The 22,852-nt window shown below is 50.5% G+C and overlaps 1 protein-coding gene across 1 annotated transcript in view; it reads left to right on the top strand.

Annotated features, from left to right (window-relative positions):
• The window catches only part of GABBR2 (gamma-aminobutyric acid type B receptor subunit 2), a 347,122-nt gene that overhangs the window by 276,644 nt on the left and 47,626 nt on the right, over positions 1 to 22,852 (top strand). Inside the window, exons 12-13 of the mRNA XM_079112233.1 lie at positions 7,811 to 7,918; positions 14,781 to 14,903. Of these exons, the coding sequence (XP_078968359.1) occupies positions 7,811 to 7,918; positions 14,781 to 14,903 (231 nt within the window). The remainder of the gene's footprint in view (positions 1 to 7,810; positions 7,919 to 14,780; positions 14,904 to 22,852) is intronic.

Genomic DNA, 22,852 nt, shown 5'->3' with positions numbered 1-22,852 from the left:
GTCCATTTGGATCTTTAAAAATCAAGATGCGATTCATATACTGGAACATTCACCCTTTAAAGGTGTCCTCTTCATTGATGTTAGTGTACGAATTCATTTGTGATGCATCCCCAGGATATAGGAGAGTATTGAGCACGGAGAGAGACTCTGGTGTCAGACTGTTTGTGTTCAATCCCCAAATGCACTGCTTCCCAGCTTTGTAACTTTGTTATTAATAACTCTGAACCTTGGGGACTGTTTACTCTTCTCCGAAATGCGAGTAATACTAAGCTTATAAGGATTTAATGAGATCATGTTTGTGAAGGACCCAACGCATGCCACATTGCAAGATTCAGTTAATGTTAGCTATTACCATGAGGAAGGAAGGAAGGAAGGAAGGAAGGAAGGAAGGAAGGAAGGAAGGAAGGAAGGGAGGGAGGGAGGGAGGGAGGGAGGGAGGGAGGGAGGGAGGGAGGGAGGGAGGGAGGGAGGGAGGGAGGGAGGAATCGGGGGGCCCATTCAGTTACAGTAAGGGTGACTGCGTTCACCTCTGGACACTGCTAAGAGAGACATTGAGAAACTCGAGCTGAAGACGAGCCTACAAACTTGTTGGTGCTGGTCGGTTTGGTATAGACAGGTCCGTGGAGACTTCTGGCCTATGTGATCTTGCTGTACCAGAACTGGGTTGGGGACAAGCCAAGCTGATGTGTGTCCCTGCCACCTTGAGTGCTGGAAGGGGCCTCAGACAGGCTGCAACAGAGGCAAGAATGACACAGGTGGGACCCCTAAGGTGGTTGTGGCCTTAAGTCCCTAGTCATTGGAGTCTGGCAGAAGCAGCCAGGCCAGCCCAGGGGCTCTGTGGGAGCATCTCCTTCCCTCTCCCATCTGTCACCTCCTGCTGACCATCCTGACTCATTTATTTTATTTAACTTCCTTGTGCATGTGAATATATGCATATTTATATGTACAACATGATAAACATATCGCTCAATGAATTCCCACCAACCGAACTCAGCTGTGAATCCAGGATCCACATTAAGAAACAAAGCGACCGGCACCCTGGAGCCCTCTCTGTCCCCTTCCAGTCACTACCTGCTCCAAAGGGAAACACTATCCCGACTCCGCGCTGTGAGGACAGTGCAGCTCAGCCCAGGCGTGGCTCACCGGGGTCTTGATGAAATGTGGATCTGGGTTGGGCCAGCTGGGTGGTCTGTGGTTCTGCACTGGGACGCTCCCAAGGGCTGCCGAGGCAGCGTCCCCAGCCAACACCTGGAGCAGCGAGGGGAAGGTCAGCACTGGCTGCATCATTTTTCTGTTTGCCTCTTGGAGACTAAATAGAAGACCGAGACCTGGTCCCCTGAGGACCAGGGGTGGGAAGACCAAGGCTCCTGGGCTGGAAGATGCTGGCCTGTGGGTTCTGCCACCCAACCTTGGGAAACCAAGGGGCCCCATCACAGCTGGCAGCGCTGGGTTCGGGTCCTGCCGCATGATTTCAGATTCTTCGCCGCCCTGCTGGTGACAGGGTCTGTGTTCTGGGTGGGCAGCAGCTGGGCAGAGATGGGGTCGAGGGGCTTCAGTGACTGGGTTGGTGAGCAGGACACCCTCTTCCTGACCTTCCTAACTCTAAAAGGGTAAAGCCTGCCAAGGAACACCTACCTGGCCTCTCAGTACACCCAGGTCCAGAAGGAATTAGTGAAATGTTTTCAGTTGAAAAGTCATCAGTCTGTGATCTTTTTTTCATAGTTGCTAGTAAAACGATGTCATCATGCGCTATGAGGACTGTTCGGCCTGTGATCCCATGTCCTCACGTAAAGTGTTTTCGAGTTCGGAAGCTTGGCCAGGACGCTGGGCCAGGGGATGCCCACCGGGTTTGGCGGTAGCCTCTCCTGGCAGGTTCTGATGAGCTGAGGGGGGCAGCCCCAGGCACTGGTGCTAACAGGGCCCTGTGCCAACTGGGTCTGAGGCGGGGTTCAGAGCCTCTGCTGGTGGTGGCCTCCCACCCCCGTTCCCTCTGATCCTAGCCATTGAGGCCCTTCCAGGGAGGGGTGAGGACCAAGGACCCCAGACTCTCCAGCTCATGGGCAGGTGAGGCCCTCCCTTCCCACAGCCTCACGTGGCCACTCCAAACCCTTGTCCTCCCCGTTCATTGGCTCATTTCATCTGATAACCTTTCCCAGGCACCCGCCACCTGCCGGGCCCCACAGGCACAGAGCTAACCACACCATTGCTCCCTCAGGGAGCTGGCAGTGTAGACCAGAAGCCAAAGTCACCCCCCATCCACAGTGTCCTCACCCCAGTAGAGATGGGGCTAGAGGAGAGGGTGATGACCACAAGTGGAGGGACAGGTCAGAGAAACTTAAAACATGCTCCCCGCCCCCAAAAAGTGAGCTCCAGTTACTTCTGCACATGCTGAAAAGATGCCTCTAATGTGCCCGCAAGTTCCACAGCAGATGCAGTCCCTATGGCCTGGCTGCCCAGTTCTTCCTCTCTGGTCCTGGCCCCTGCTTATCCCCATGTTCTATCCACAAAGCTGCCTGCAGGCAGACACTCCCCAGCACACACCCACGCCCCCTCCTGCCACTGCCTATCTTGAGAATGCTGTACTTCCAGAAGGCTGCCCAGCTTCCAATCCTGAGGCACCTGCTGGGTGGAGGTGGGGATGGGGGAAAGAAAAGCCTCTTTCCTCCCTCTGTGTTTTTCTGTCACCTGAGCCAAGGACAGTTGTGCAATTTGTGCACTGCACAAGATACTGGCATGGGGGTGGGTGTGGGCTGAATTTCAGTCTGGGATTTATCCGCTGAGTCAAGTTCTTCTGATGCAAGGGCCTTAAGGAGAGGAACCTTTCAAAAGGACCCAGAGGGTGTGTCTCAGAAATCCCTCTTGCCAGAGGAGGCACTTTTCCTTTGATGTGCCCCACGGTTATGAAGATGCCCTGTTTGTCCTGGCTTCGGTCCCAACATGTTCCTGCTTGTGCCTGGTGTCTCTTGTGGCCCCCTGAGAAAGGTTGGCTATACTCTAAGCTCGAGAGGAGATTTTTCCATGCAGATTTTACCAAGAGCCTGTGCAAGACAGGGTCTTCTGGCTTGCTTCTCTTCAAAGACCTCTCACCTTGGAACTCACTGCCACCAGCCCCAGGAAGAAGACCCTGGAGACCTGACCCTCAGCTCTGGCTTTCCCACCAGGACCTGCCAGGAGTCTGGGTGGCTTCTGGATAGTCAGGGGCTTCTTTCTCTGCCTCTCGTTTTTGACTGCCTGGAATGAGGCTCAGAAAAGACCCTTTGTAGAATCTTTCTGAACAGTGGGAAAGCAGCTTGTCCTAAGTGTCCAAACAGCCTCCTCCATCTGACTTCCAGCCCAGGGCCACCGCATCTGTGGTGACAAGGAACACAGTGCCCCCAGCCCCCATCATCTGTCAGAAAACGCCTGAGAGCAGAGGCTGTGTGTCTGGGTCCCTGCTGATCCCCAAAAGAGCAATGGAGACCTTCACGCGGCCTTCATGGGATCAACTGAGCAGTAGCTGAGCAGAACTCTTCCAGGCTTAGATTCGCTCTGATTTTTTTCTTTTTCATAGCTGAGACTGATGACATTGCCCACCTGGAATTCCTCTTCCCCCACAGGTGTGTGTGGCTAAGGCAATTTGCAGGGTCCTGAGCGCGCTCTGGCCAAAGGAAGAGAAAGACATTAACTCACAAGAGTGAAAGTGCTCAGGATTTTGTAGAGACAGTGAAGTTGCTATTCTTCTGGTGGTTGCTATTCGTCTGGTGGTGATGACTCTGTAGAGATTTGTTTTGGAGGGGACCAATTGGAAATCAGAATCAATACAGTGTCTCAGAACTTTCTAGTTCACTTAACATTGTGGAGTCATAGAGAAAGAAAGTACCTGGGACATCATCAATGAAACCTTCCTCGGTGCAGGAAATGCCCCTACAGCATCCTGACAGGGCATTCTCCAAGCTTAGCTTGAATGTGTGGGGTGATGGGGAGCTCACTACCTACCAGGTAACATATTTCGTTTGGTAGAAGGGGCCACTGAGGCCACAAGCTCAGCCTCTTTTGCCATTGGTGCTGCAACCTTCTCTGTGATCTTTCTTTGGTGGGCTTGCTCAGGCCCTGCCTCTTAGTGGCTCCATCTCATGGGAGAGGCAGACAGGTGGTCAGACTAGATGTCACCTGGTGTGACCAACAGAGCAGAAATGTCCATAAAGGCAGACATTGTAGAGAATGAGCATTCATGACCTCCCTGTGAGGTCTGGGAGGGCTTCTCAGAGGCAGTGGCCCATGAGTTTGGATGTCAAAGGACAGATAAGAACTTGTGAAATAGAAAGCAGTGATAACGGCATTTTGGACAAAGGAAATAGTTCATGCCAGGCCTGGCAGCGAGAGCCAGGTATAGGATGCAGCAAGGCACAGAAGGGAGGAGTGTGCTGACCAGGGATATGGGGTAAGATGGAGTGTTGGCATGGCCCTGGCACCAGACAGAACCCCATGCCACTGGGAGAGACTTCCACCTACCGGTGTAGGACCTACAGGTGTGCAGATGGGGTTAAGGTGGCAGCCAGGGGGGACTGAAGCACCCAGGGCCAGCCCTAGCCATGCCGGCAGCCCTCCCCAGTCCCCTGGGAAGGGGAGTTCTCCTGGCCCAGAAAGAGCCAGTGAAGAGACCCAGCTCCTTCGAGAGATACAGCACAGAGACAGGTGGCGGGGACGCACCCTCCTCTGCCTGGCCCCGCCTCCTGGTCGTCGTTCCAGACCGTACCAGAGGCTGGAAGTAAGCCCCTGCCAGGCCAGTGCAGGGGGCAGGAGAGGCCTGGGAGGCTGGCAGAGGAGATGGCTTGCAGATGAACTTGGAGAGGCCGGGGAGGTGGGGACAAGGCCCGGGTGACTCCCAGGTCCCTAACTTGGGCGACAGATGGCACAACTCCCCAAGTCAGGGAGAAGCAGCCTCTCCGGGGAAGACTGATGAGCTGAGCTTTGGCTGTGGCGTGTGAGCTTTAGGGGGGCACCTAAGTGTCACCGAGGCCTCCAGTGACAGCGTGTGCAGGTTTGGAGCTCAGAAGAGAGACATTGGCTGGGAAGGAGGGGAGGGTGTCGTTGGAGACCGAGAGTGGGGACAATAACCTGGAGGAGCCCTTCAGGAGCCAAGAGGAGCCAGTGCTGGCGTCTTTCCATCTCACAGACATGGGGGAGCGGGACAGAGAAATGGCTCCTCCCTGCAGCAGGGTGAGCCCGGGCTGACAGGGCCAGCCAGCGGCTGGGCGGCTCTGCTGGTGGGCCTGCTATCCTGCTCCCCACCATCTTTCCTCTGCGGTGGGCTCCTGGATGGAGGTGAGGCCAGGCCTGACCTGGACCCAGCTCAGCGTGTGCTTCTGCTGGTCGCGTCCAGGAAGCCGCGAGGCACACAGTGGTTGTTCAGGACCTTACTCCAGATGGAGATGGGGTGTGGGTGGACGCCGGGCTTCAGGGAGTCCGGGTGCTCCCAGGACTCAGCATCCAGCTGTGCTCACAGCATGACCAACGACAGTGAAAGGACACAGCCAAATCAGGGAGGGGGAAAAGGCTCGCGGAGCAAAGGCCAGGGCAGACCAGGGGCCGGCTTCCAAGAGGAAGTCACGTGGGACACCCAGATTTGCTCCAGGAATGAATAGAGAGGACACGCAGGAGTCCGATCTCCCAGGGAAGCACGGAGACCCGGTGCCCGGGGAGTTCAGGGCACCACGTACCTGCCTGCCTACCATGTACCCAAATTCCACACACCCAGAAGGAATGCAGGTGGTCAGCATAAACTATATTTTTTTGCACAAAGACTGTAGGCACAGTGACCCACGCTCGTTGTTGAGGGATGGTGGGAACCCACCCAAATCCCAAGTTCTCAGACACCAGCCAACAGCCAGCCTCACCATCAGGCCCACACCGGGAACTCTGCTGCCCGGGCGGCTCCGGCCAGTTGTTGCTTTCCCCTCCTGGCACCATATTGCCATTTCCAGACGCCAGATTAAGTTTATATTATCGAGTTTTAATTCACTTAATTTATCTTATTGAATCTTAATGAAGTTAACCCTCACAAAATGGGCAAGTGGCCTGAAATTAATTGCTTTAAAGAAAACCCACGTCAAAGGCGATATTAATAATGCTCCGCACATTCGCATGGCACATAGCCTTGAAGGAAGAGGCCTGTGTCCGCCCCGCCATGAAATCAAAAAATGGCGTTACTCCCTCGTTTTCCGTCCCTTATGAAATGTCCATGCTCCGTCGAGATTGGTGTTTCAGGTGGACTTTCTAGTAGGAGAACATGATCAAAAACACAGTGGAGCAGGGTCTTCAGGGGCATTTGCATATTGGCTTTGAAATGTGTCATGAACCCCAGGAGAGTGTGCCATGGCTGGTCAGCCGCCCCCACCGCGTGCCCTTGTCCTGGGACGTCTGGCTCAGGGTAGATGAGCCTGACTTGGGTTAAGCAGGCTGGCCCTGGGAGGAGGCAGGACAGCAAGGGGAGGAATTCCAGGCTCCACTCAGGGGCCATGCGGGCACAGGAGGGAAACCGTCCAGTGTGCTGGGCCTCTGTTTCTTCATTTGTAAGAGGTTTCCTCACTCAACTGACAGCTCCAAAATAATCACCCCGGGGGTCGTTATTGTCTGTTTTCGTTTTTCTATATTTTGCCTCTGTCCTGGGGACACTAGTTGAATGAACAGATACACAACCAAGTGGATTAACGAGCAGAGTGGTCTGTGGGGCCCCTCAGCTCCTATGGAGGGAACTCGTGACCTGGTCATTGGGTAAACTCCTCCCTCCCTGTTCTGTTACTTCTCTTGTGTCCTTGGATTCTGAGCTGGGCGATGCTGTGGCCACCCTACGCCCCTGGGACGCTGAGGTTCTTTCTTGCCTGGGTTCTCCCCTTCTTGAAATGAAAGAAGTCCGAAGGCTGCACCCCCACCCGTACCTCACCTGCACGCACACTTCACACGTGTCCCAGTGACTTCTGGGAAGCTGTTGTCCTTCCCTTGACTTAGGGATTGGGTCTGGAGGTTTACCCAGCCAGCTCCTGTTTTCACAAACAGAACGGAAAGGGGCAATGCACTGTCTCTGGGAAGGGGAGAGCCACGTTGCCTCAAAGGCAGGGGCAGAATGAACCAGGGCTGGAGCGTTTCTGGGGTCTGCACATCCCTTGGGTGTTGAGTGATATCTTGTCCAGCCTTTGAGGGGGAGCCTGGGAGTAATGGCAGTGGAGGTGGCGAGTGGGTACCCTGCAGACCCTCAGTGACTAGCAGATGGTGGCCAGCCTGGCCAGCCTGCAGACATCCAGGTTGTGGGCTCCTATCAGGGCTGGCTCTTCCCATGAGTCATTGGCCCAGAGCTGGGATCAAGGCACACTTGAGTCCTGGGGATCAGCTGAGAGCTAGACAGGGTCTTAGTCCTGAGCTCTGCGCGTGGGCTCAGTATTCAGGCTGGCCTAGTGCTAAGTAACTGGACTCCTGCGGTCACCCTGGGCGGCAGCAGCCTATCTACAGTGAGGGAGGGGGAAGGGAGGAGGGACAGGAAGACAGAGGGCTGTCCAGCACCTTCTGAGTGACCCCTGAGCAGTGCTGGGGCCCTCTGTGCCTCTCTATGACTGGCTCACTACGGGGCCATATGGGAGGCAATATTTAAATTTCACACTCACACATGCCAGTGCCCTGGGCCTGACAAGTGGCTGACAGAACTTAATGTCCGTCACCTTGAAATGTGATGAAGGATGCCAGTGAAGTTCAACATGCCCAGGAAAGCGTCTGCCCCATCCTTTAGATGCCCCTGCCGCTGAAGGATGTTAATGCCTCGTTTTCTCGTGGCCTCTAGGTCAGGACCTGGATCCTCACCGTGGGTTATACAACCGCATTTGGAGCAATGTTTGCAAAGACATGGAGGGTCCACGCCATCTTCAAAAATGTGAAAATGAAGAAGAAGGTAACCCCCCCCCCACCGTGCTCACGCAGCATTAGACATTCTCTTAGCAAACAGACACTAGGCGCCGACTGCATGCAGGCTCTGAGCTACTTGCTGGGGATTCAAGCAAACACAGTCCCAACCCCCTGACATCTTGGCTTCTGGGGACATCAGACAGCTAATGAGGCATTTGAAGCACGCAGTGAAGGGTGCTGACGGGGGACACTTGGGGAGTTCTGGGGTACAAGGTGTCATGTCCACTTGTGCCAGGTCCTGGAGGGTGTGGGGAGATGGTCAAGTGGAGAGGCGGGGATTCTGCACATCTGCTAGGGGGAACAGTGAGTGGGAAGGCCTGAGAACAGGAGGGGCCTGGTCAGGGGTGGAGGGGTGCAGTAGGAGAGGCATGGGGGTCAGGAGGCAGGGTGCAAGAAGAGGCTGGAGGGAAAGGTAGGAACCACGTGGAGGAATCTGAACTTGAACTTAGGAGCAATGGGAAGCCCCTGAAAGAGGGGAGTGAAACAGTCTTCAAGTGTAGCAGCCCCTGCCTGCTCCAGATGATGTAGGTGGGTCCCGCCCCTCTGCCCCCTGCCACAGGAAAACCGTAGGCTGCATCCAAGGGAGAAAGAGCCCAGACCTGCTGCGAGTTCCCAGTGCCCCTCTGCTCTCCAGACCCAGCAGTACCTGTGACCACCCCCTTGCATAAGATGAGAGAGGTCTGGCCACCGGTTTCTCCTAGTCCCAGCTGGACATTACAGGACAATGGGAACATTTGAAAATTACAAGAAGTCACCCAGTCCTGGCCAGTTGAACCCAAATCCCTGGGCCTGTAACTGAGCATCAGTAGTTTTTAGACTTTCCCCGGTGATGCAGTTATCCCTCTGTATCCTCTGGGGACTGGTTTCAGAACTGTCCCCGCTCCAAGGATCCCAAACTCCACAAATGCTCAAGCTTTTTATATAAAACGGCATAGTCTTTGCAGGTAACCTACACACATCCTCCCATATATTTTAAATCATCTCTTGATGACTTACAATGCCTAGTTCAATGTAAATGCTGTGTAGGTAAGGATCATGCTGTGTCGTTTGGGGAATAATTACAGGAAACAGCATTCGTTACGTGTTTGGTATGGATATGACCCTTGCAGGCCTAACGGAATGGTAAATGATCTGTTGTTCAGATGAACACCCTGGAAACCAAGAGCTGTGTGTGCCAGCCCACACCCAGCATGGAAGCCCCATGGCTAGACAGGGCTGTTCAGTGTGGGCTGCCCTCACCCGGGAGCTTCTTAGAAATGCAGACCTTGGCCCCAAACCAGCCCTAAAGAACTGGGATCCTGGAGTGGGGCCAGCATCCTGCAATTTCACCTGCACCCAGGTGAGGCTGAAGCCAGCTAGTTTGAGAAGCACTGGTCTAGGCGGCTTCCCGGGCCGGCCCGCCCAGCAGCCCTGGTTAGAGGGCCGCTCTGCCCTCATAAATGACAACTCATCCTGTTTTGGAAGAATCAGTGTCGGTTCCTTTGTGTTAATATGTGACTCATCCATGTTGTCATCTGTAATCAAGAACTGGCCTTTCTGTTCCCTTCTCATGTGAGTGCTGAGCAAGAACACCCCGACTGTCTGGCAACAGTCAACAAAACAAGTCAGGGGAAACTTGGGGAGTTTGGTTGTCTGCAGCTCCGTGTGGGCAGCGATGTGACGCGGTCCCCGAAGACCAGGCTTAGCGCCTTCCCGCCGCACCGCAAGCACTGACCAGGCAGAAGGGAGGCGCTGCGCACCTGAGGGCGCCGCTGGGGTGCCAGGGAACCAGCTCGTGGGGAGGGCGCTAGTCCCACAGGCAAGCACCCACCCAACCACCTTTCTTCTTCATTCTTTTTTTTAAACTTTAAAAAAAAATTTAAACTTTTTTTAAACTACTTTTTACTGTTTTTTCACTTTTTCCTCTTTATTCTTTTTCCTTTTCTAATTTCTTTAAGTGGGGATGATGTCGTAGATAGCCAGGAATAACTTGTAGGGCCCTGGAGGAGGCAGATACCAGAGAACAGTAAGTCTGTGGTCAGGACCTGGAGTAAAGAGGAGGTTTCTGAACCAGTAGGGGCGATGGCAGGGACAGAGGGTATGACAAGGTGAGCTTCCTGCGCAGGAAGCGGGGAGGCAGCTTGGCCAGTGGGGGATGCTGACGTCAGGACACACCAGTTGCACAAGGTCATCTCCAATCAGGTAAGGACACGGAGCTGTCCACTTAAAAATGATTAAAATGGTAAATCGTATCTTATGTGTATTTTACCACAGTGTGAAAAGCCAATAAAACAGGCATGGTGGCACACACCTGTAATCCCAGTGACTTGGCAGGCTGAGGCAGGAGGATTGCAAATTTGAGGCCAGCCTCAACAACTTAGCAAGGCCCTGTCTTGAAATAAAAGAAAAAGGGCTGGAGATGTGGCTCAGTGGTAAAGTGCCCCTGGGTTCAATCTCCAGTACCAAAAAAGCAAATAAAGGAAAAGAAAGACAAATTAAACAAAAGAAAAACAAAACCCGATTTTGTTTATATATGTGTATGTGTGTGTGTATATATATATCTCCACCCAAAAAAAAAAAAAAAAGAAAAAACCAGCAGAATTACGGAGAAGAGCTGTTTAGGACTGTAACTGCCTTCACCCCTTCAAAAGCACTTGGTTCCCGGCATAGCGTTTGATGCACCCACGTCAGGTACACATTCTCTCCTCCCCGTCCCCTCCTCTGCCCTGCTCCTGGAATTACTAGAAGGCCTGGAACAACCTCAGGAGTTTCCCATGCTGCAGTGTGTTCCGCGGCCTTAACTGTTGTCACAACAAAATCGGGGACCAGATCTTGTCCTCGAAAGCTGTGGCAGTTCAGATGTTTCCTTCACAGTGTGTGACCATCATCACTATCCATTCCCAAAACTTTTCCATCTTCCCCAACAAAAGCACCATGAAACACCCACTCCACGCTCCCCGCCCAGCCCTGACGCCTCCTCTACCTTCTGGCTCTGAGGTACGACCCCTCCAGGAACCCCACAAAAATTGTCCCACAGAATGTCTCCATGTATGACTTGCGTTTCTTCTAAAGAAGTTTGAGCCTTTTTTTTTCTTTTGAGTGGACCCCTTAATTCTTTACTGATACATATATTATATTCATATAAACTGATAAATGCAAGCATGTGCTTCTTTTTTTTTTTTTTTTCATTAGTCTTTTTGTCCCTTCCTTTTTTCCGTAGCTCCCACTTCTCCTCCCTCCACCCGCCATGGCAGGCCCTCCACACACACACACAAGCTTCACCCCATATGGCCATGCTTTTTAAGACATTAAAGAAAGAGAAGTCTGCTGAGGAAAGTATTGACACATGGTGGCTTCACACTCCCAAATCCAGCTTTTTTATAGCATGTTCCTATTTTTTCCTAAAGACCAGTCATAAAATCCTAAATGAGGAACTTATTGCAGTCTTTATTCTGCTTCTCACTAGGACCAAATTGAAGTGTTGAGATGAAGCAGTAACTCAGATGAGACCTTCTGTTCTTGGGGCAGATGTTTTCTGAGGACAAATATGACTTGGTACTGTTGCAGACAACAACACAAGCAATAAAAGCATCTGAGGACATCCGCTTAGACCTTCATCTGGGCTCAGCTTACAGAAATGCCAGGGGGCAGGGCTTGTAGCAGCCACCCCAGGCATCAGCTAAGTGACAGCTGGGGTCAGGCAAGGTTTTTTTTGTTTTTTTGTTTTTTGGTTTTTTTTTTTTTTTTTTTTTTTTTTTTGTGGTAAAGAGCTAGATAGTAAATACATGAAGTTTTGCAAGCTCTACTGTCTTTTTTGCAGCTACTCTATGCTGCTGATTTATAGGAAAGAAGCCATGGACAAATATTTAAAGAATGATCATGGCTATGCTCTCATAAAACTTTATTTACAAAAATAGGTGGTGAGCAAAATCTATAGTTTGCTAAACCTGGCTGTATACAACAAGAGGAAGTGACATTGGAAGGATCGCTGGCTTCTGTTGAAGTTATTGTCAGCCAGGCTCTGGGCCTCTAATGTGGCTTGTATGATTATTTGCCCATTTTGTAGATGAGTAAACTGACTTGGAGGGATCACAGGACTTAATTGAAATCATGCAACTAGTTAGTTCATAGCAGACTCAGCTATGACTCCAGATCCAGGTGCCTTATCATTGCTGGGTACTGTGCTCCCATCTCTCACTTGGCAAGAATGTCTCAGGCTCAGAGACAGGACAGCCTGTGCTGATGTCAATGACTTCTGAGATACTCCAAAGAGGAGGCGGGCAGAATTTGAGGAGAAACCTTAAAAAGAGGGAAGGAAAGAGAGACACTGAAGTGAGAACTGAGAGGTGACTTTGCCCAATGGGTGGGTTCTCTGATCCTCATATCTAGTCAAGTCATTGCTATTTTTTTCCTTCCCTCAGTTTTCATTACTGAAGATTATTTTAAATCACCTGTCCTTGGTAGTATATTTGTATATGCATGGGTGAATATATTTAATTATTCGCCATTCATGTTCCCCACTAAAATGCATGTTCGTAGGATTTTTTTTTCCACAGTGTCTAGAACAAAACCTGACACAATGTAGGCACTCAATAAATATTTCCACAATTAATAAGTGAAATGTGATTCATAACTATTTAGTATAAATCCATTAAGTTACAAACACTGATCATGTGCCAGGCTTTGGGAATGGTGCTAAAAGGAAATTAGATATGGCCTCTCATTAGAACCTTCCCTCCATAGATCCATCTGTCGATGAGTTCTGTCTAGTAGAGCTGAGGTGCAATATCACATTTTGCCCCTAGATGTCGCTGCTGTCCTACACGTAAACCCATGATCACTGATGGACAAACCCCAAGTAGTGGTAGTCAAACAACTGTGGTAGGTATTTTCTGTACACCATCTCATTTTATTCTAATACCACCTGTGCAACTCGAGGATGATTGGCTCCACTTTATCAAGGAAGAAATAGGCCTAAAAAAGTTAAGCAACCTCCCCAAGATCACATTTGCTAAGAACTGGGGTTAGAAAGAGGTCTTTTAATTTCTAAACCATACTTAGAGAATAATACATGGACCTCCCTGTCTCCCTCTCCCCCTGGTCATTACCCAAATTAGAAGTGCAGAATAAGAAAGAAGAAGTTATTTGCCCATGACCATACAAATAGCAAGAAATGGAGCCAGGATTCCAACCCAGATCCACATAATTCCAAGTCCTTCAGAATTCCAGTGCTCCCTTCTACCCTAATCTTGAACCTTACAAATGAAGGACCTTACTGTGTTACGTTTACAAGAGGGAAACCCTGGCGCATGTCTCCTAAGGTTGGCTGTGCCCTGTGCAGGGCACGCCCAGGTTCATGGTTGAGGAGTTGCTCAGGCTCTTGGGCTCAGTCTTGAAGTTGGGGCGAGAGAGCACCAGCTGGAAGGTTGGGGAGCACTTCCAGGAGTCAGGCACAACTGGACAGATGCTGGAGACTCAGCGTCAAGCTCAGAGGTCCCTTTCAGCCCATCCTAGGTCCACCTTATTTTCTCAAGGCCAACAAAGAGTTCCCTAATTCCCCGAGGGCAAGGGTTCACCAGGTTTCTGCAAAGCATCAGGGGTTCACTGGATTCTCTTTGAAAACTCAAAGAGGGAGTTTTGCCAGTGAGCCACCCCCAAGTAAAGCCGTCTGGGTGGATTTGATCAGCAACACTTTTCTTCTTGTTCTTTCTACATGCATCCACAGAGAGGCCTCTTGAGTTTCTATTTGTCCTTTTAAAATGGCTTTCATCGTTAAAAACCAGGCCGGGTGATATTTCTTAAGCTTCCGTCTCAGTTTTGTTTATTTTTCCATGATTCTTTTCCAGAACTACTTCATCACATTCGCTTTTATTTGTGTGTTGGGGGGGAAAGGGGGACATAAACCTGCAGCGAGTGAAATACAGATGAGCTTGATGCTGCAGTGTCCCTCCCCAGGCCCCTGCCTATCAACCATGTAAAGTGGGGTGGGACTCAGCGACAAAGAAACCTCCCCGCCTGCAGGGATGGGAGTGAGTTATAGTTCTTCTTTTTATGTTCCTTCGCCTCAATTCAATCCATCAAACTTTTAAGTGCCTACTGAATGCCAAGCCCAGTTAGGTACTGAGAGTACACAAATCAATAACATGGGCTTCCCTCCTGTCTGGGCTTCCCAGGTTAGCGAGGAGGGAGCCGTGGGGACAATCTGACCTGGCATCTGGACAGTGCTGTAGTTGTTTGAGGACGTGAACTCAGGAGAAAGGAGGAGCTTGGTTCAGATCTGAGCTTCACCTCCTTTGACACATCCCTTGAGGGTCCCAGAGGCCTGTTTCTTCATCTGTGAAATGGGAATAACGTTAGAGTTCGTCTTTATATGAGCCCAGGCATGTAGCCCATCGCCTGGAAGAATCGATCGTCAGATGTTAGCTGTGTTGTTTGTTGTCTCTGCTGCTGTTATTACTGCTGGAAATTATGGGAACAAAACGCTCTGGGAGCAATTAGTTACTCTAGGGGAGTGGGAGAGGGCTTCGTGGAGGAGACGACAATGGATGTGGGTCTTTAAGGATTGTGGAAAGAAACGGGTGTTCTGGACTAAAGGACCAGCACCTCAAAGACCAGGGAGTGAAATCACAGCTCGGCAGAGACTAGGAGAGGCCAGATGGCAACAAAGCGCACATGTATGTTTGGGGAGGGCTTGGACCAGGCTCTGGAAGGCAAAGGAACCTGGCTGTCTCATCCTGTGGGTGATGGGGCATGTCAGGACACTGTCCAGCCGAGAGTCCAGAACACGGTCCCTGCCCCATCCGGGCCCCTCAGCCCCTGTCCAGGGAGTTTCTTCTGCATCTGCTTCCCCCCTCCCCTTCCCTCTGCAGATCATCAAAGACCAGAAACTGCTGGTGATCGTCGGGGGCATGCTGCTGATCGACCTGTGCATCCTGATCTGCTGGCAGGCCGTGGACCCCCTGCGAAGGACGGTGGAGAGGTACAGCATGGAGGTAAGCAGCCATCACTGCAGGAGGGAGACGCAGGGCGGGTCCCCAGGCCAGGACCGCGGCAGCCAGCACAGCTCCCGGGCTGCTCAGCTGCTCTGGGGAACACCTGCTTCCACTTCCTTCCATTTGAGACGTTTGTTATTTCAGGAGTACTGAATATAAGATATTGTGAAATAATTCAATGTCAATCTTAATATCTGTGGAATTAAGGGGAAACGTGGCACTGCTTAAGCTACGGGGCTGGGGATGTGGCTCAGTGAGAGAGCACTTGCCTTGTGTGCTTGAGACCCTGGGCTCCCACGCCAGCACTGCGAACAGAAGAGTATTTTTCATATACTGTAGAAGCCCCCATCTGCATAATCCTTCATTTGAGAAGTTACCTTGCTTCATCGTGCCTTTAAAGAAAGTCCCGTCAGCGGTGCTCCCAGGGAAGGCGAGTTCCGAGGCTCCTTCTAGTTACTGTATGATGCTCAGGTTAAAATAAGGAAGCTGAGCCGGGCGCGGTGGCGCACGCCTGTAATCCCAGCGGCTTGGGAGGCTGAGGCAGGAGGATCGAGAGTCCAAAGCCAGCCTCAGCAACAGTGAGGCGCTAAGCAACTCAGTGAGACCCTGTCTCTAAATAAAATACAAAACGGGCTGGAAATGTGGCTCAGTGGTCAAGTGCCACTGAGTTCAGTCCCCGGTAACAAAAAATACAAAATAAGGAAGCTTACATAAAGGTTCTGTTAAATGCACATTTGAATTGTCCTACATTCAGCCTCGTCCTGGACTCATGCTGGCCTTGGAGATGCTCCAGGTTAGGGAAGTCTGAATCCCTGAAAGTTGTCACTTTGTCCACTTTCTCCTATAACAGTTGAACGTGCTTTTGTGGGATGGGGCGTGCTGCACTGGGTGTGCCCTTTGCTAATGTTTTCCATACATTGTATCAAATTCGATGGAGACAACGAGGACCTCTGTTTCTCTGTGCTACTAGGGAAATCTTTCTGTGAAATGTAATGTGTATTCCGGAAGTAAATGGGAAATGGTAATTGTATGCCTTGGGGACAGAGGTATTATCCTTCTAGACAAGGTTTTCCAGGAGACTGAAGCAGGAGGAAGATGAGTTCAAAGCCAGCCTCAGCAACTTAGCGAGGCCCTAAAGCAACTCAGTGAGACCCTGTCTCTAAATAAAATGTAAAAAAGGGCTGGGGACATGGCTCAGTGGTTAAGTATCCCTGGGTTCAATCCCCCCAGTAGCAAAAAAGAAGGTTTTCAGTTAAATTAGATGCCCAACCACATTTATCTTGATGCAGACAGAGGGTTTACTGAGCCCAGGAAGAAGTTATGCAACCAGAGGATGCCACCTAGGGAAGAGATTTAACACAGCGCCCCTCCATCTCTCTGCCTTCGCGACACGTCCTGTTAGGAATCAGGGCTCCAGACAGGCACAGACGGACATGACACCAGCTGTGCCTGTGGGCCAAGGGGACAGGAACTTAGTTCATTCAGGCGGACAGGCTTTTTCCAGAGGGGAGGTGACATCTGGTCACCATTCATCATGCACAGTTGCCAAAGGAGCACCTCCGCACCCACTGAATCCCAAGGGAACTCCCTGCCCACCACCAGAATTTCGTGAGCAGACAGATTCAGAACTGGGAAGAGCCGTCCCTGGCCAAGTGGGCTAGGGAGAGCCTGGGATGATGACAATGACAGCCATAATGATGACAGTGATGATGAAGATGATGACGACAGCCAGCAATGCGTCTGATTCCATCTCACAACAGTTCTCCAAAGTCAGTGCTTTGAGTAAACCCATCTTATTGATGAGGAAATGGGAACCCAGAGAGGTTGTGTAACTTACCCGAGGTCACCCAGCAGGTTAGTGGCAACACAGTTAACTCTCCTCTCACCCCCTGCCCTGCCCTCCCTTCAACACCAGGGCAGCTCTTTGTACTTTTATGGCTGTCCTGGACCTCTGTTCATCGGCCACAGATCCTTGAAGTAGGGAGAACAAAGAAACGCCTTCTCATCCTCCAGATAACGATGCAGACTAGAGCGAAGGGCCAGGATGGCGGGCAAGTGGAGCCAAGCGAATGAGGCAGCGCTCTCGGGAAGTCTGGAGCTCGGGCAGCCAGAGACCAGACGGGGGCGGGGCCTGGGGGCGGCAAGGCCACTCTAAGTGTGTGGGGGCGGGGGGGCCTCAGTGAGGCTCCGCACAGCGGGGAGAAGGTGCAGGGCTGGAGGCAGCCGAGGCAGAGACTGGAAGTGGGGAACCCTGCTCCCCGCAGCCATTCAAACAGGATAAACCTTGTGCTGCCTGATTTCAAAACTGACAGCTGCTGACACGGACCTTAGCTTTCTTCCCCTCTCCTCTGCGCATGGAACCCTCGTACATCCCGGATCTCCCAGGGCTGAGGTTCTGCAGCTGCAGAGCCCCCGCAGCCACAGATGAGGAAACCGAGGGGCCACCCCGCGTGCCAGGCGAGGGCCAGGTGTGCTCTCCGTATTTGCCTCTGGGATCTGCTGGGGTTTCTTTCTGGGTCTTTTCTGGCTGTCCCTCTTTTGCTACTCCTCTTTTTGCGTTGCCCCGTTGCTCTGTTGCCATGGCAGCAGAAACCTGTGCTTTGTCCACCTGGCAGTCCTGCTGGTTACAAGGCCAAGTCCTGGGTGGGTTTCCCTCAGCCCCTCCTGTCAGGCACAGCATGCTGGGAACCATCTTTTCCAGGACCCTCAGCCAGAGAGAAAGTCTAGGTTTGTGGGGAGAGGTCATCAGAGGCCTGTGTGGCCTGCCCCTCGCCCCTTGCCTCCCAGACAGCCTGGTTTGCTCTGGACTCTGAACACCTTAGGATTCAGGCCTAGGCCTCACTCTGCATCAGTGCCCTGCCTCCTTCTAGAACCTTCTCTGCCAAGTAAATGCCTTGAGCTTCAGCACCAAGGTCACCTATTATGGAGACAGGTCCCCAACCTCACTGGCCCTGGCAGAGCTGCGTGCTCACCGGCTCCCTGGACATTCTCCCTTGGAACTCTGCTGGGGACAGCCCTGCCCTCACTCCTGCAGGACCACGGCCTCCCCAGGACAGGGCCACTCAGCCAGGCACACACTCCACAGCATCCTCCAAAGGGATACAGCCCTGACCTCATGGAGCCCACCGGCTAATGAGGAGCAGGCTAAGCTGCAGAGAAATCAGCACTTTTACTTCAGATTGGACAGTGTGGGTCACACTTGTGGTGAATGAGCAGGACAAAGGGCTCAAGAATAACCGGAAGGATCCGCAGAAGAGACTCTCCCGGCCACCCCACAACAGTGCACGCAGGTATCTGGGAAGGAACACCCCCTGGTGTCATACAAAAAGCCTCCAGCTCCATGTCCTTATTCATTTTTATGTAATAAATATTGATAGAGCACTTGTCATACGCCAGGAACTGTTCTAACTGCTTTACCAGTATGAACTCATTTAATTCAATCTTTATAACAACACAGTGAGGGAACAGTTATTATTTTCTGTATTGTATAGATGAGGGAGCCGAAACACAGAGAGGTTCAGTGACTTGCCCAAGGTCACACAGCCAGCAAGGGGTACAGGTTAGATTCCAGAGAAGGTGTTCTGCTTCGCACCCTGCTGCTTACACACATTCAGGGGCTCCCTGAAGAGGAGAGAGGAGACCTGAGTTCTGGTTTTGCCACCTAGCTCCACTTTCAGGGCTCTGCACAGAGCGCCCCTCAGAGCAGGCTCTGGAGCCTGACACCCTGGCCTCTAAGCTTCTGCCAAGCCTCCAGCTGTGGCTCATCACCCCCCTTTGTCACCCTCCCCATGTGCCCCAGACTGATAACTCCAGCTTTGCCCTCATTTATTCAACAAAATTTAACAAGTGGTCATGATGAATAGACGTGGTCCTGCCTGCAGGGACCTTCAGAGCAGCGGGTGGCCGTCCACACCCCACATGAGACCTGTGCTGGGACAACGCAAGGTGCTAGGAAGCCTGAGGACAGGCACCGACCTGGCCTCCCGGGGTCACGGAAGCTGAGAGCTGAGGAGGTGGGAACAGGAAACAGAGCAGGGAGGGCACTGGGGGCAGGTGCCCTTGGAGAGCAGGTGACCACTGACCGAGTGCAGATGGACCGGGGCAGTGGAAGGTGCCCTCTGGGGGGAGCCAGAGCATTGGCACAGGCCCTTGGAAAGCAGTTAGGTGTGCACACGCCGCTCAGCCCAGCAAGTCCAGGAGGGCACGTTCCCAGAGGAAGTCACACAGGTGCCCAGGGGGACCTTCCCATGGGTGTCCACAGCAACACCGCTCAACACAGCCCCACACTGGACGTGTCCCAAGTGTGCCTTGGCAGCAGAATGGGTATGTTCAACACGGCACCTTCCAACGGAGGAGCCCCACGCAGCTGTGGAAAGGAGCCATCCACAGCCGGACTCTGGTTGGCTGAGCCTCAAAGACGCCCGAGATGCAATGGCCAGCACATGTAGCAGCCCGCAGGTGAATCCCCACAGTGCTTGGCCACACAGCAGAGTTCAGGGACGGGATAAACTGAGCAGAATGCTATGTAAGGAAATATACAAAGGTAGCAAAACATTTTAGAGAGAGAGAGAGAGAGAGGAAGGAAGGAGGGAGGGAGGGAGGGAAGGAAAGAAAGAAGGAAGGAAGGGGGAAAAAAAGTTAAGACAGAAGTCAAGGTCGTGGTTACCTGTACATGGGCAGGATATCGTTGGGTCAGGCAGGGCCTGCAAAGCTATGGCAAGGTTATCTTCAATTGTGCAGGGACATTTTATCTGTTCTTCAAAAGCACAATGCATGGCATTTAAAAAAAAATTTTGTACCGAGTTAATAGTTAATGTCTTAAAGCAGGTTTACAAAAAAATTTGAACCAAAGTATTGTTTCTGTGTACTTCCCCCCACCACACACCGTTCCCCCTCTTATAAACCTCCTGCATATTGGTTAAAGTGATGTGCTAGTACCAACACACTATTCTTCACTGAAGTCCGTGGTGCACAGGAGGGTTCATGCTGAGTCATAGAGTTCTATGGGCCAGGTATGTAATGCCGCGACACCACGTATGTGCTGTTACAGCTTCATACGGAACCGTCTCACCATCTTACATGTCCTTTGTGTCTTATCCCCTGGGCAGCCATCAATGCAAGTTCTTCCTTTTCCAGAATGTTCTGTAGTTGGATCATACAGTATATGGCCTTTTAGACTGGCTTCTTTCTTCTTTCTTTCTATTTATATATGCATTTGTTTATTTTTATGCAGGGTCTTGCTGTGTGGCCTAGGCTTAGCTCAGACTGGTGTCCTCTAGCCTCAGCCTCTGGGTCACTGGGATCACAGGTGTGAAACACTGGCTTCTTTCCCTTAATAATATGCACGGAAGGCTCCCATGTCTTTTTGTGGCTTGGTAGTTCACTTCCTTTGATGAATGATTAGTATTTCATTGTATAGACATGCCAGTTTGCTTACTCATTGAACCACTGAAGGACACCTTAGTTGTGTCCAGGTTTGGGCATTTACGAATATAGCTGCCATAAGTATTTGTGGGTAGGTTTTTGTGTGGACAGTTTCCAGCTCTTTAGGGCAAACACCTAAGAGTGGAGTGCCGGGTTATATGATAAGAGCATGTTTACTTTTGTAAGAAACTGCGACCTGTCTCCCACAGCAGCTGTACCATTTTGCATCTTCACCAACAATGACTGGGAGCTCCTGTTGCGCTGCGTCCCCACCAGGTTGTGGTCTGGTCAGTGTTTTGGATTTTAGTCATTCCAAGAGACGGGCTGTAGTGTCCCCTGGTTGTTTTAATTTGCAACTCCCCAGTGATTTGTGATGTGGAATATTTTTTCATATACTTATTTACCATTTGTACATGATTTTTACTGAGGTGTCTGTGCAGATCTTTTAACCACTTTTTATTTCGGTGGTTTGTTTTCTTATTATTGGATTTTAGGAGTTCTGTGTGCATTTTAAATACAAGGTGTTTATCAGGTACATGTTTTGCACATGCTTTCTCTCAGTCCTTAGATCATCCTTTCGTTCTCTCAACACTGTCTCCTGCAGAGCTGGAGTTCCTCCTTGGTGCCATATCTAAAAACTCACTGTCAAACCCAAAAAGATATGTTATCTTCTAGAAGTTTTATGGTTTTGCATTTCACATTTTGTGAAAAGGCTGAGGTCTGTGTCTGGAATCATTTTTATGCCTGTGGGTGTCCAGTTGTTCCAGCACCATTTGTTGAAAAGACTGCCCTTTCTCCAATAGACTTCCTTGCATCTTCTTGTGTGGATCTACTTCTGGAATCTCTGTTCTCTTCCATTGACATACTTGTCTGTTTATCACCAAAGCACACTGTTCTGATTCCTATGGCTTTACCGAAAGTCTCAATGTCAGGGCGTCTTAGTTCTCCAACTTTGTTCGTCAATGTTATGTTGTCTCTTCTGGGTCTTTTGCTTCAGACAAACTTTAGAATCAATTTGTTGATATCCACAGTAACTTTCTGAGATTTCCAATTGATATAACAGTGACTCTATAGATCAAGTTGGGGAGGATTGCTATCTTAACAATATTGAGTCTTCCTATCCATGAACATGGACTACCTCTCCATTTATTTAGATCTTTGATTTTCTTTCATGAGTTCTCTAGATTTCCCCATATAGATGTTGTACATCATTTTTAAATTTATACCTATGGCATTTTGTTTGAGTGCTAATTTAAATGGTGCTGTGTTTTTAATTTCAAATTCCAAATTCTTATTTCCTATATATAGGGAAGCAATTGACCTTTGTATGTAAGCTAGTATCCTGCAACCTTGCCATAATTGCTTATTAGTTCCAAGAGTTTTTGTGTTGATTCTTTGGAACTTCCTACATAGATAATAAAGTTGTCTGCAAACAGATATACTTCTGTTTCTTCTTTCCCAATTGGTATGCCTTTATTTCCTTTACTTGACTTACTCCATTAACTAAGACTTCCAGTACAGTGTCAGATAAAAGTGGTAAGAAAAAATAGACACCCTTGCATTGTTTCTGAGCTTAGGGAGAAAGCATTTAGTTTCTCATCATTAAACATGTTAGAATATTTTTTTCCTTAAAAAGTTTTCTTTTTCTTTTAAGTATGAACTAGTTCTGATGACCAAAATTGAGGATGCCTTTGGGGAGGTGACAGGAAGGGTAGATGAAGACACAGATTGATCCCAGATTGTTAGGGGCCTAGTGTGCTAAGCAGAGGAGTTTAAACTTCAAAATTAAAGAGATTAAATCAAGTGAGTGACATGATTATATCTTCCCTGGCTAAAGGGTGAGAACAGATGGAGGGGTGAGGCTGGAGGTCCAGAGATGGCAAGATGTTTTTGCAATAATTCAGGCAGGAGCTGATGGTGACCTATACCAGGGAGTGGAGACAGAGAGAAGGGATTAGTTTTGAGAGAGATTTAGGAAATGGATGTGACAAAACTTGGTGATTGATTGACTCTAAAGGTTTGAGAGAGTGAGGCAGGAGGCTTTGCCCAGATTTCTGCCTGGGTGGTGGATGACAATCACTTCAGGGTGCACAATGAGGAGTGGGTTTGGGAGGAAACATGGAGAGGGGATTGCTCAGGTCTGATCATAAATTTGAGATGCCCAATGGTGTCCTGGGCAAAGGGGTCCCAAAAATGGAACGTAGGGTCCTAGAGCACAAAAGAGTAGTTTATTCAGAAGATAGAGATTTGTGGGAAGGAAGTTAGTGCTTTGAGGATGGGAATTGTGGAAACGAGTGTAGAGACCCAGAGGTACAGTGAGAGACAAAGATGTCCTGACTACAGTCCTAGGAACCACTGAGTGGTGACGGGCACTGCAGGCGTTGCCGGGGAAGGAAACTTGAAGTGATAGGTGGGAAGGTAGGGAGTAGGCAGAAGAGTGCTGTCCACCGTGGGGCATGGGAGAATGGGCTGTCCACAGGCAGAAGGCCCAAAGGGCGCCGTCCACACACGAGGAGAATTTGAAG

Source organism: Sciurus vulgaris, assembly GCF_902686455.1.
Source record: "Sciurus vulgaris genome assembly, chromosome: 15".
In the NCBI taxonomy this organism is placed as follows: domain Eukaryota; kingdom Metazoa; phylum Chordata; class Mammalia; order Rodentia; family Sciuridae; genus Sciurus; species Sciurus vulgaris.
Note: the sequence above shows the minus strand (reverse complement) of the source record. Positions and strands in the feature narration are given on the sequence as shown.